General features: G+C 33.6%; 1 protein-coding gene across 3 annotated transcripts in view; it reads right to left on the reverse strand.

The window, feature by feature from the left end:
• The window catches only part of Ahctf1 (AT-hook containing transcription factor 1), a 63,833-nt gene that overhangs the window by 39,294 nt on the left and 11,741 nt on the right, over positions 1-12,798 (reverse strand). For all 3 annotated transcript variants that reach the window (XM_046432539.2, XM_046432538.2, XM_046432537.2), the window contains exons 5-13: positions 10,913-11,120; positions 9,518-9,634; positions 8,498-8,582; positions 7,350-7,500; positions 6,059-6,191; positions 5,788-5,969; positions 5,382-5,443; positions 4,258-4,386; positions 598-688 (exon numbers count right to left, since the gene is read on the reverse strand). In XM_046432539.2, coding sequence (XP_046288495.1) covers positions 598-688; positions 4,258-4,386; positions 5,382-5,443; positions 5,788-5,969; positions 6,059-6,191; positions 7,350-7,500; positions 8,498-8,582; positions 9,518-9,634; positions 10,913-11,120 — 1,158 coding nt within the window. The remainder of the gene's footprint in view (positions 1-597; positions 689-4,257; positions 4,387-5,381; positions 5,444-5,787; positions 5,970-6,058; positions 6,192-7,349; positions 7,501-8,497; positions 8,583-9,517; positions 9,635-10,912; positions 11,121-12,798) is intronic.

A 12,798-nucleotide genomic window follows, 5' to 3' on the forward strand; every position in this document is an offset into this window, starting at 1 on the left:
GCACTTGCCTAGCTGGCGCAAGGCCATAAATTCAATCTCCAGCACCATGAAGAAACAAAAAGACGGCTCAATGTCAATGTTCTTGATGTTTTATAATCACAACATGCATTTCTATGTGTCTTTGTTTTTAGAAGGAAATTTATACTAAAATATGAATTAATAAGCATGATTCCAACCCTTATTTCAAATGGTTCAAAACAAAAGATAATGTGTGTGTATGTGTGTGTAGAAAGTGATACAGTTAGCCAGATGAATTATGAGTTAAAAAAAAAAGTGCATCCCAAAAGATGACAGGTTGAATGATTCCACTTAAATTGTTTCAATGACAATATTTTACAAATAGAAAATAGATTAGTGGCTGCCACAGGTTAGGGACGGGCAAATAGGAGGGATGGAAGCATAAAGCATCTGGTTGTGATACTGTACTAGAGGCTTGCCAGACTGCATCAATGGGGGGAGAAAAATGGAAAAAGGTACTCAAATTATGCCTTACAACTGCATAATAATCAACAAATATCTCACAACTTAAAAAGAAAAAGTAAACTGATAGTTGATTTTAAATTACAAATGTTTTAATGGTTAAAAATCAAATATTACCTTCAGTTATCCAACTTCTGATACAACCAGTCAAAAGTCCCAGGGAACTTGTTTGAATTGCTGCTGACAATATACCTTCTAACTGTTCTTCCTAAATCATGAAAGAAAAGAAGGGAGGGAAAAATGAAAATATGAGAAACACTGAAAAATTGTTATGATCCACTAGGACAGCTATAATCACAAAGCCAGAAAATGACAAGCACTGGTAAAGAGGTGGGAAAATTGGAATCCTCATCCATGCTAGTGAAAATGAAAAGTGCCAACAGTCTGGCAGTTCTTCAATATGTTAAACAATCCATGATTTCCATATAAAAACTTCAGGTGAAAGTTCACAACAGCATTATCCCATAAGAGCCGAAAGTAGGAAAAAACCCAAATGCCCATCAATTGAGGATTAAACAATATGTACAATACTGTAATGGTCATAAAATAAGATTAAGTACTAACATTAACTGTAACACTGATGAACCTTCTTTCATTTCAATAAACGAAAGAAGCCAGTCAAAAAGACTACAAATCTTTTACATGAAATATCTGGAATAGTAAATCCATAAAGATAGGAAAGTAGATTAGAGGTTCCACAGGGTCAAGTGGAAAAGAGGAGAGATGAAAAGGAAAGAAGTGACTATTAATGGGTAATGTGGATTTTTTTTTAAAGAGATAATAAAAATTTTCTAAAATCAAATGTGGTGATGGCTGTATAACTCTAAAGGCTGAATTATGCACTTTAAATAGCTAAACTGCATAGTATATATCTCAATAAAGCTGTTATTAAAAATGCAGGGTTCTAAGCCTGATTATGGTTTCAAAGCCAGTCTCAGCAACAGCGAGGCACTAAACAACTTAGCAAGACCCTGTCTCAAAATAAAAAATAAAAATGGTCTTGGGATACAGCTCAGGCTTAAGAAGCCCTGAGTTCAATCCTCAATACAAAAAATAGAAATTTCACAGAAAACAATAAATGTTTTTATTTATTTATTTTTAAAAAATATTTTTAGTTAGATGGACATAATACTTTTTATTTATTTAGTTTTGTGTTGTGCTAGGGTCTCCCTCACACATGCTAGGCAAGAGCTCTATCACTTAGCCAACAACCCCAGCCCCAAAACATTTTTATTTTTTAACATGGCTGAATAACATGTAATTTTTTCCATTTTTCTTTAAAGAAACTTAAATTGCTTTAAATTTAATAATGTATAATTACAAAACAAAAGGTTCAGTATTAAGTTCTCTAAAGTAAAAAAGTCACATGGTGCTCTTAGAGTGCTCAAGTCCTTAGGGGTAACAAATGGTTTCCAACAACAGTTCCCAATCTGGAGCATTTTATAGAGAAAGCTATAGCCATTTTTTAATACTTTTGGGACAAGGTCTCACAAAGTTGCCTAGGTCACTAAGTTGCCTAGGCTGATCTCAAACTTGTGATGCTCCTGCTTCAGCCTCTTGAGTATCTGGGATTACAATGGCATGTGCCGAGCTACAGTCAGTTTTGATTCTTGCCCAAAGAATTCTATGAACAGGACCACTAGTGCAACAATTTCCTAAAGCTTTCTGGTGAACATAATTAGAACTACATGAAGCCATTTTGAGAAATTCTGACTTGTGAATAAAAGAATATGATAAGACTCATTATTTCCTCTTTCCATATCATTTTAACCAGACCTGATCTTAAAGAATTAATAAACAAGGACAAACAGAAGTCATCCTGGGATAAGAAAGCTCAAAAAAAATTCTGAAAAGCAATAATGAAGGTAACTGACCTGGTATTATGCAGTAAACTCTGAACTAAAGCCCCAGAAAGGCTGTTAGAATCATATTAGGGATAAATACTTGAAGAAACCAGGTACAGAGGAAAACAGAGGGAAATGGTGGTCACAAATGGACTGAAAACAGAATATACATAGTCTAACCATTCTATTATTCTGAAGTCAAGTCTGATGGATCCTTTTACACATGAACAAACAACCTAATTATATCAAACATTTGAAGCTATTCACCATCAAGACTTAAATAACAAAAATAATTTTAAAAAGTTCTGAAAAAGTAAATAATGTAGGGAACTTAATAAAATTTGAACTGGGTATGGTGGTGCACACCCGAAATCACAGTGGCTTCGGAGGCCAAGAAAGGAGGATAGCAAGTTCAAAGCCAGCCTCAGCAACTTAGTGAGGTCATAATGCTGTCTCAACATCAAAAAAAAAAAAAAAAAAGGACTGGGGATGTGGGTCAGTGGTTAAGCACCCCAGAGTTCAATCCCAGGTACCAAGAAAATAATTGAACATAGAAGAAATTTCATCCATAAAACAAGTACAGAATCCCATGGAAAGGGGATGACCCAAAAAAAGCTCACAGAAATTTTTAATGGAAGGCTAATTTTTAAAAAAATCAGTGAAAGGAAGACAATATAAAGAATTCTCCCAGAAGGTAGAACCAGAGGCAAGAGACACACAGTTAGAAAGTAAAAGTTAAGTCATTAGAAAATCAACTTGGAAAAGCCAACTTTGTCTAAGAGAATTACATAATTTTTTTTTTTAAATCAAAATGGAAACAAAAACAATTAAGGTCATGTGTGACAGACTGGGCAAGTTAAAAAAAAAAAAAGGCCACTTGGGACCTTTGGGATAAACAAAACAAACAAAATAAAGCCAATGGAGACCACTACATGAATATATAGTACTGCTTAAATTAGTACAAGCTGGGTGCAGTGGCACATGTCTAATCCCAGCAGCTCGGGAGGCTGAGACAGGAGGATAGTGAGTTCAAAGCAAAAGCAAGGTGCTAAGCAACTCAGTGAGACTCTATCCCTAAATAAAATACAAAATAAGGCTTGGGGTGTGACTCAATGGTTGAATGCCCATGAGTTCAATCATTAGTATGCCCCCACCCAAAAAATTAGTACAATAACCTAAAAGTAGAGAGAAGAGAGAAATCTGAAGTTAATGATTTGAAAGTTTCTCTTTATTTCCATAAATATATTCAGTATTAAATTTCAACTGTGAACATTAAACCAATCATAAACAATATTTACATTTCATCTGATATTTAAAAGGCTCATTTTCTAGCAATTCATTAGGTTACATATCTGAAATTATTTAAATACTGAAACACGATTTGGTGAAAGTTATTTTTTAAAATATTTTTTAGTTGTAGATGGACACAATATCTTTATTTATTTTTTATATGTGGTGCTAAGGATCAAACCCAGGACCCCATAAGTACTAGGCAAGTGCTCCACTGCTGAGCCACACATAACCCCAGCCACAAGAAAGAGTTATTAAAATATTTTTTTCTTTCTCCAAGGAAAAATGATTGGAGAATTTATTTTTTTCTAATCATTTTACAAGAAAATAATGAGTTAAGACAAATGAATTATTACTGTCACTGGGTAAAGTTGCTTATTGTTAAGATGCCTCCTGACTAGTGAAGTACGCCTATTACATTTACACAGCTAAACGAACCTGGTGCTAAATTTTGTCCTATTTGGTCTTGGGAGTAGAACTTTCCAAAGAAAAAATCCAAGACCACAGTTATTGATTGTACATAGCAGCCATCATACTACTTTTATCTGCTTTTAAAAAATTTATCTAATAGAACTGTATTGTAATAGAAAGCTAATAAACATGTAATCATAGAAAGAAATGATATAGCTAAAAATCATCTCACTTGACTTAGATTGGAGGGCTGAGTATCAACAAGTCTTGGTGACAGAAGGCCAGCTATAAGACACCGATTATAACCATCAGGAATGACTTCATTAAGGGACTGTCCTGATTTCTTTAAAAAAGTCAAAGTCTGTAATAGATATTAAGACATCAATCAACATGCAAATCAATATGCAATGCGATCATTAAATTTAAGAATAAAATTACTCTATTTAATAAACCCAAGAAAAGCTAAAAAATACCTAATGGAAATTATAAAAAAAATAGATTGCAGAAAAAAGGAAATGGATTCTTTAACTCAACAATGCCTATTTGTTGCATTGTGCATAGCAGGCAAGCCCTCTACCAACTGACCTATATCCTCAGCCCAGCTCACAAATTTTTTTTAAACATTTATTTTTTTAGTTATAGGTGGACACAAATATCTTTATTTTATGTGGTGCTGAGGATCAAACCCGGTGCCTCCTGCATGGCAGGCGAGTGCTCTACCTCTGAGCCACAACCCCAGCCCCCTAGCTTACATATTTTCATGAAAGGTAACCCTCTTAATCTTCTCTAAAGCTAACAGATTTGGTAACAGATCTCAACAAACTTGATACACATACAAAAGCTTATTCCTCTGTGTCTTCAAATGAATGAGATCTAATATGAAGTATAAATATTGCATTTATTCACATATGGATGATTATTAATTAAAATGTCTGTTACATCATGTTTCTTTGGAAAAGTATTTTTCTAAACATTATTTATATAAATATGCTGTCTTCATTTGTTTTCCCATGTCAGCACTGTGTCACTGTGCTACTATTTTTACTCATTTAGCTCCTTTCTCAAAAGAACCAATAGGAATGATTTTTTTAAAGGATGTGACAAGACACTCTTCTATTCATTCTTTTCATACACAGAAAGCTACTAAAAGCATCCCAATGCCTTCCTCTAGAAGGTTGTCATTAGTAATCCAGGGTATTTGAATGCTAACCTCAGAAACCTAATAGAAACTACCATTTCAGATGAAGTAATAGTTTATATAGTTAAACACTAAAGTTTAAAACCATGAATCCCCTGTATTCTAAGATATGATCTCAAGCTAATTAAGAAAGTCTATGTTGCTAAGTTTCTACTTACCTCCTTCTGAAAGCCAGTACAAGTTATGTGAACAACTCCTGAGTTTAATAAACAAGTGGCATCTTAAAAAAAAAAAAAGATTAAAAAAAAAATACTTAACAATTAAATCATCATATAGAATGAATTTTTTAAGTAAACTTTTCCAGGAGTTTCCATCCTGAGAATAACAATAACAAACTTTATCACTATAATATAATTCATCTTTTCTAGCAAATTAAAATAGTAATAATTTTGTTATAAACATGTATTAAGTTTCTTATGTACTTTGATGGAATTGATCCCCTAAATCATCCACGTTAAAAATGAGATATGAATAGAGGATAGTCTATGTATAAAATATACTTACATACATCTGCATACTTTTCCATGTTACTTATGTCAAAGGTGAAATTAAGAAAATACATACCAAAATTAAAAGTACTTGGGTTAAAATACTGCTCAGGAGGTGGGTATGAAGGAGGAATTCCTCGAGTTAAACTTCTCTCATGTACTAATATATCCAAAATGTTGTGTGGAAAAGTCCTATTTACAACAGAATCCAATGACCACAATGCAAAATAAGAGCAATTATGTAGATATTCTCCAGATCTAAAAGAAAATTTAAAAACTATTAAATTATTGAAAAGCTACACACACAAATTCCCAAGAGAAAAAAGGAAAAGAGAAAATAATCTTACCTTAATGAATCTGGCATTTGTGTGTGATACCAACGATTTATGTCAAAAAGTCCCAAATATATAGATGGCCTTTCCTGTCCATATATATTCACTTGCCAGGTAAAGACTGAAACACTAGTGTCAGGAGATAGAGCTGAAAGGAAAAAGAGATATTTTATCTCTAAAAATAATCTCAAAGTAAAATCACCTCATTAAAATTATGGCAAGATTTTCCATAAATTAAGGTTTAATTTACATTCCATTAGATTTGTGAAAATGTATTTCTATCATCTATGTGTAAGTAGAGATCTGTTCATTTATATCTTGACTGTTTCTCTTTTTCAGGGAATTAAAAAAGTTCTCATCATTAAAGTTCCATCCCAACTTCTTTTCAGTTAACCTGTTAGCAACTCTAAGATACTGGAAGTACAAAGTAGAAAATTATTTCAATCACCATTCTCCCATAGCTAGTCCTAGAGAAGTTAATTTGCTACCTAATTGGTGCTCTTTGGGCATCAAAGATTCACTCTTTAGAGGAATGTTGGCTGAGAGCAACTGATGTAGCTAAATAATAAAGGGAAAAAAGACAAGTACCTAGACAGTGGCTATGCAATGACAACAGAGAAAGGGGCACCAAAAGGAGGAAAGTAAAGATCTGAGACAATAAAAAGAAAGTGCCTGGAAATTCTGTTTGGAGCATATATAATTGAATATGAAAGTCAGATCACAAAAACAGATACGAGAATTAGGATAGAGAGCATCTCTGGGATGAACAAGCTCACTATGAGAAAGTCTCACTAAACACCACATACAACAAGGTCCCTAAGCATTCCCAGAACTGGTATGTGTATAATCTTATTTAATCTTTACAACCATACTTTTAAAAAAGTATAACTAATAGGTAAACAGGGCTTACAAACTGATAGGGATGGACTATAAATCAATGCTGAAATTTAAAAAAAAAAAAACATATGCAACTTTACTATGTAAGGATATTTTGAGCCATATACAGAATCAAAAAATATACAAAGGCAATTAGTTAGAGACAACACTAAGACTAGAGATAATCTGATTTGAGAGTCAGACTAAAATATAAGAGTCCCCTCTTTAGCCTTATCTATTCAATTTTTCAGTTCTATACAGCAATTTGAAGGCAAGAAAATACCTACCTACAGCCCTGAATAAATTCAATAATCAGTATTCTAAATTTTTTAAGTATAATGTGTAGAAACTAATACATATCGTAAATGTTATGTCAAGATTAATCTTAAATTGAGACTTCACATGCTATAATTAGAGTATTTTTACTAACCTTTGCTCATGCTTTCGTCCCTGTCTCCATGAGATCGAAATTTCTCTATACTCTGGCACCCCAACAATTTGGTATTACTAGTATGTCCTCTCAAAGGAAATATTCCACCTTCCAGGTCCAGTGTATATCGTTCTTCACAGTACTCTAACCCCTGTAACATAAAAGATACACAAATTTTAATAAGATTCTAAAGCAAAGGTCTTTGTAAAATTAAACATCCAAAATTTAAAGATTTTTCACACAATACAACAAAAACCCAAAACCTAAGACTGAAGAGAGCAAGTCACTGAAAAAGACTTTATAATTTTATATACTACAAAACACAAATTAAAAACTAGATTTAAAGACTCAAAAATGATAATTAACAAATCTTTTAAAGTGGTACCAATATAGGAAACTCCATGTTCTATCAGTCGGAATATAACTATCAGAAGTATACATGCCCTCTCACCACACCACACAGGGATTAATCTCCAGCACCACACATGCACAAATTATATTCACATACATCCAGGCCAGCAAATCCATTTGTTTTCTCACTAAAATTCTTGCTCTAGAATAACTCTTAAATTTTTTTTTGCTCATTAATTCTTTTAATAATCTGGTAAAAGGCCTGAGATTTTCCATAGAAAAATATGTATAACATTAAAATGCCACATATAATTCAGGTAGTAGTATATCAACTCCCTAAAAGCCATCTACAAACCCCTTGAGAAAGTTAGGAAAGCCTGTTCTAAAGGGTGGGCAAAATACATATATAAGCAGCACCCCAAAATTTTCTCAGGAAAATTCAGCCAGAAAAACAGGTAGTAATCTGAGAATCTAAATGTGTATACTCAATTATAAATGTTACTCACAATTTAGTGCTTGATGTTAGAGTAACAAAGACAAAATTATTTTTCCTGAGTACTAATTAGGCCTCAAATTTAAGTCTAGCCCAGTTCCCTCATTTTTAGAGAAAAATAATAGAGTGCTACCTTCATAAAAAAGGATAATAATTTAGAGATCTCAAGGTCATTAATAATACCTTCTCACTATATTATAAATACAGTAACTTGAACACAAGAATAATTTTCAATGTCTTAAAACAAAGGCGCTTAAATTGGGGAAATAAAGAACAAAATGGTAATGTTCTAATTTTCATTTACCTCATATAAGGTTTGTCCGGAGGCCAAACATTTTCTGTCACCAAAAGCCAGCTGAAGCAGATGCAAACTCAAAACATCCCCTTCACTAAAAGAACAGAAATTAATTCAGGAGGTAAACTAAAGATCCCTGGTACCAAACAAATATTTTGTTAAAATACTACCATCTCCGTGCCTTTTTTTTTTTTGGTCTACAACAGTGAGTCCATGGGACAAAACTGTCACTGTAAACAGTAATCTATTTTTACTTTATATTGATTCCACTTATTAGGCGATGTTGTCTGTACACTTTAGGGAATATGTATATTGCAGCTACTATATTCATTCCCAAGTGTTCCTCCCTAACAGCTAGGTTTTAGTTAAAGACATTTGACTCCTAGCACCTCTAAATACTGGAGAGTGATATTTAACACAAAAACCCAAACTGACCATAGTTCAAGTATCTGGGAAGAGAAATTACTAAAAACAGGAAGTTAATCAAGATCATAGAAGTTACACTCCAAAATTGTTTTATTATCAAAGAAAGAACTAACCCCCCCCCCCCCCAATAAAGAAACAACAATATTTGTACTGTTCTAGTACTGGAAATAAATAAGCTTAACCTATTAGAAATTAAACTGAAAGACTTCTACTAGCTAACCATGGAACAAAATTAGAGCTTGCAAGAGATAGGAAAAGATTAACAAAATTAATCGTAGGCATATACCCTAAAAGGCAAGAAGGATAAGAGAACAGAGGGTAAATAAAAAACAAGAGCGTTATCAAAACGGTATGGGGAAAAGGAAGGCCAGAAAAACCATCCAAGATAATTACCTACTTATCTATATTGGCTTACTATTTGGAATAACATTTGATCAATTAAACACAATTTCTTTTTACTGCTATTCACAATTATTCCAACAATTAACATTTAAAATAATTTCAACTACCATTTCACTAATGAAAAGAATTTTGTTTTCACTGAAGAGAATATCTGTTCTATTTTTGACAAATATTTTTAAAAACCATAATCATCACACTAACCTATCTTGCGTAGACTGAACAGCCCACAAGTAACAGCAATTACGAGGATCATTCTCAGGTTCTTGAAAAGTAATAGCATACACAGGAATTCTTCCACCTTCTAACTGTGTATAATACCTAAAACAGACAAAAGGTTAGTACATTGCTTATTTAAGTTGTAGTTTTTAGTAAAGTTCCTCGTGTAAAAACTTGGGCTAAAACAATCACTGTTTATGAGATCTCCAAAATTAAGGCATGACCATGTTGCCTTTCAAAATACACATGGCACAACACCTCAACATTATGGTCACCCAATCAAGGTCACAGATAACATATCTGTAATCATAGCAATTTGGGAGGCTGAGGCAGGAGAATCTCAAGTTCTATACTAGCTTGGGCAACTTAATAAGACCTTATCTCAAAATAAAAAATAAAGGCTAGGAATGTAGCTCAGTGGTTGAGCGCCCTAGGTTCAATTCCTAGTATTGCCCCCATCCCACCCCCAAACAAGCTTAATAAGCCAAAATGATCTGTCAAAGTCAGGTTTTCCAGGTAGGGTTTTGGAAGCAATTTCAAAACAAAACAAATCCCAGGTTGCTGTGATTATAGACTTGCACCACGACACCCAGCTTAACAAAGATTTTTAAAATTCTATAATGCCAATCTGCAACCTCCCTTAATATAATAGCAATTTTGCAGGGCGCCATGGCATAGGCCTGAAATCCCAGCAACTCAGGAGACTGAGGAAGGAGGATCATGAGTTCAAAGCCAGCCTCATCAACAGCAAGGTATTAAGCATCTCAGACCCTGAATCTAAATAAAATGCAAAATAGGGCTGGGGATATGGCTCAGTAGTTAAGTGCACCTGAGTTCAATCCCCGGTACCAAAAGAAATATATATTATATATAAATAAATATATATCACACACAAACACACACACAAGCAATTTTAATTCCACAGATATAAAAGTTTAAAATAAATTATATTCTGGGGATATTTTTGATGCCATATAAAATTTTAAGTGACAGATTTTATAACTTTGATTTGGGGTGGGGAGGGCACAACTGAGAATTCAACCAGGGCCTCACACAAGCTAGGCAAGTGCTCAACCAAGTGTGCTATATAACCCGAGTCCTTGGAAATGCACTTCTGAAAAATTCGTAATACACAAATACATGGTTTATCCATATAGCCAAACTTTACTAGCAAACAAAACACCAGTCACTTTTTAAATACTGCAAAAAACAACCTCAAGTCAAGTGTTAAAACCATTCTCTAACTATAATTTAAGGCAATGGAAATTTATTCATTATTACTCATTCACATCTCTCACGCTTGTCTTCAAATAATAGTTGAGTACAAAACATACTCAAAAAGAAACTACCAATAGTCATAAGGAAAAAAGTTATACTTACTCTCTTTTCATACTCTTCATATTCCAAAGTGCAAGATAGCCGTCAGAAAAACCTACAGCAAGATGATTTGTCCTGTTAATATAACTCAGAGTAGAAACAGCTGTTCCTGAGGGGCTTACTAACTGGAAACAGAGATGATGTCCTTCTCTCATCACACTCTCTCTGATATGTGGTACTTCAGTTGGGACACCAGTTATAACTTCAAGGTCTAAAACCAAAAATAAAAACAATTAAGATTAAGCCAGGTACAGTGGTATCTCTTATCTGTAATCCTGGTGACCCAGGAAGGTGAGGCAGGAGGATCACAAGCTCGAGGCCAACCTGGGTTAAGCTCCCCTGAGCACAATCACCCATACCAAAAAATAGAAAAGAAAAAGAAACTGAAAAGCACAAAAGCAAATGAGTCATCCAGCATCAACTGAATTAATTAAATGGAGTCAATTAAAATAAAAAGATGACAAATCATGCTGAACTAGAAAATAACTACCTTTATCTATTTAAATGCTGTAATTTTAAAATACATTTAATTGTGTAATTTAAAAAATTTAATACATCTAAACTACTTTCAATTTCCTTGCCAATCATAAATAAAGCTGATTCTTGATTTAAATTTTAGAACTACACCTTCAATACTTTTCCTTGAAGGATTCCTATGTAGGATGAGCCCAGTTCATCTGCTGTCAGAAATCTAAAGAAGCTACTTAAGACTGAAAAACCTACAGCAGATGATTTGTCCTGTTAATATAACTGTTCCTGAGGGTAATATAAACCCTAGCATAAATCCAGATAACATAAAGGGGCTCTCATGAGCCAAGATAGTACATCCAAGCAATGAAAACAAATGAAACATTAAGTACCTTGTATCTCATGAGCTCATGATACTCCCCCCCACAAAAAAAAGAAAAAGAAAAGGAGGGGGGCGGAGTGAAGAGGAAATCTACCCTGTCCACCTATAAAAGATCTTAAATGAACTATCAGAAGTAACTGGAGACCAACTTCTTATTCTGAAAATTAGTATTTAATCAGTAAATATTTATCCTGCCTTTTCTGTACTTTCAGGGTAGCTTAAAGGCACTAGTTAATGAGAAAATTCCTCTTCAGATTATAGCAAAATTAAAGAATCATCAATTTGCAAAACATAGACATAATTTTGCAGCTGCTAATCAAATGACAATTTCAATTAAAGAAACTATTTAAACTAGGGTTTTTCAACCCTGGCACTATAGACATTTAGGGCCAGATAATTTTTTGCTGTAGAAGGCTGTCCTATGCCTATAGGATATAAAGTAGCATCTGTGGTCTCTTAACTATAGTAGCTAGAAGCACCATCACATTCTAGTAGTAACAACCAAAAAAGGTTTCCTGACAAACATCTCCTAGAGGACAAAATTCACCCCTGGTTGAAAACTGGATCATATTTGTCAATTTTTGTCCACCGTGACTAGGATACACCTAGGCATCATATACCTCCCAATATAATGCAATATGAAGCACTCAGCACCTCCAAAGTATCCTGACCAGAATCTTAAATGTTGATCTTCAATAAAACCAAATTTACATTTGCAAAAAATACAAAATATACGGCTGAGGTTGTATCTCAACAGTAGAGTACTCCCTAACATGTGCAAGGCACTGGGTTTGATTCTCAGCAAAGGTATTGTGTTCAACTACAACTAAATATATACATATATATTTTGAAAAATACAAAATATAAATAATGCAACATGAAACCACATAATTCCAAAATGAGGGGGCATTCTACAAATAATTAACTTCCTCATTAAGTCAATGATATTAAAAAGTAAACAAAAACAGCATATAAAGAGGATTTCTGGGGGCTGGGGATGTGTCTCAAGCGATAGCACGCTCGTCTGACATGCGTGTGG

The sequence above is a fragment of the Marmota monax genome, unplaced genomic scaffold (assembly GCF_021218885.2).
Source record: "Marmota monax isolate L192 unplaced genomic scaffold, Marmota_monax_Labrador192_F-V1.1 WCK01_AAM20220418_F8-fsc00090, whole genome shotgun sequence".
NCBI lineage: Eukaryota > Metazoa > Chordata > Mammalia > Rodentia > Sciuridae > Marmota > Marmota monax.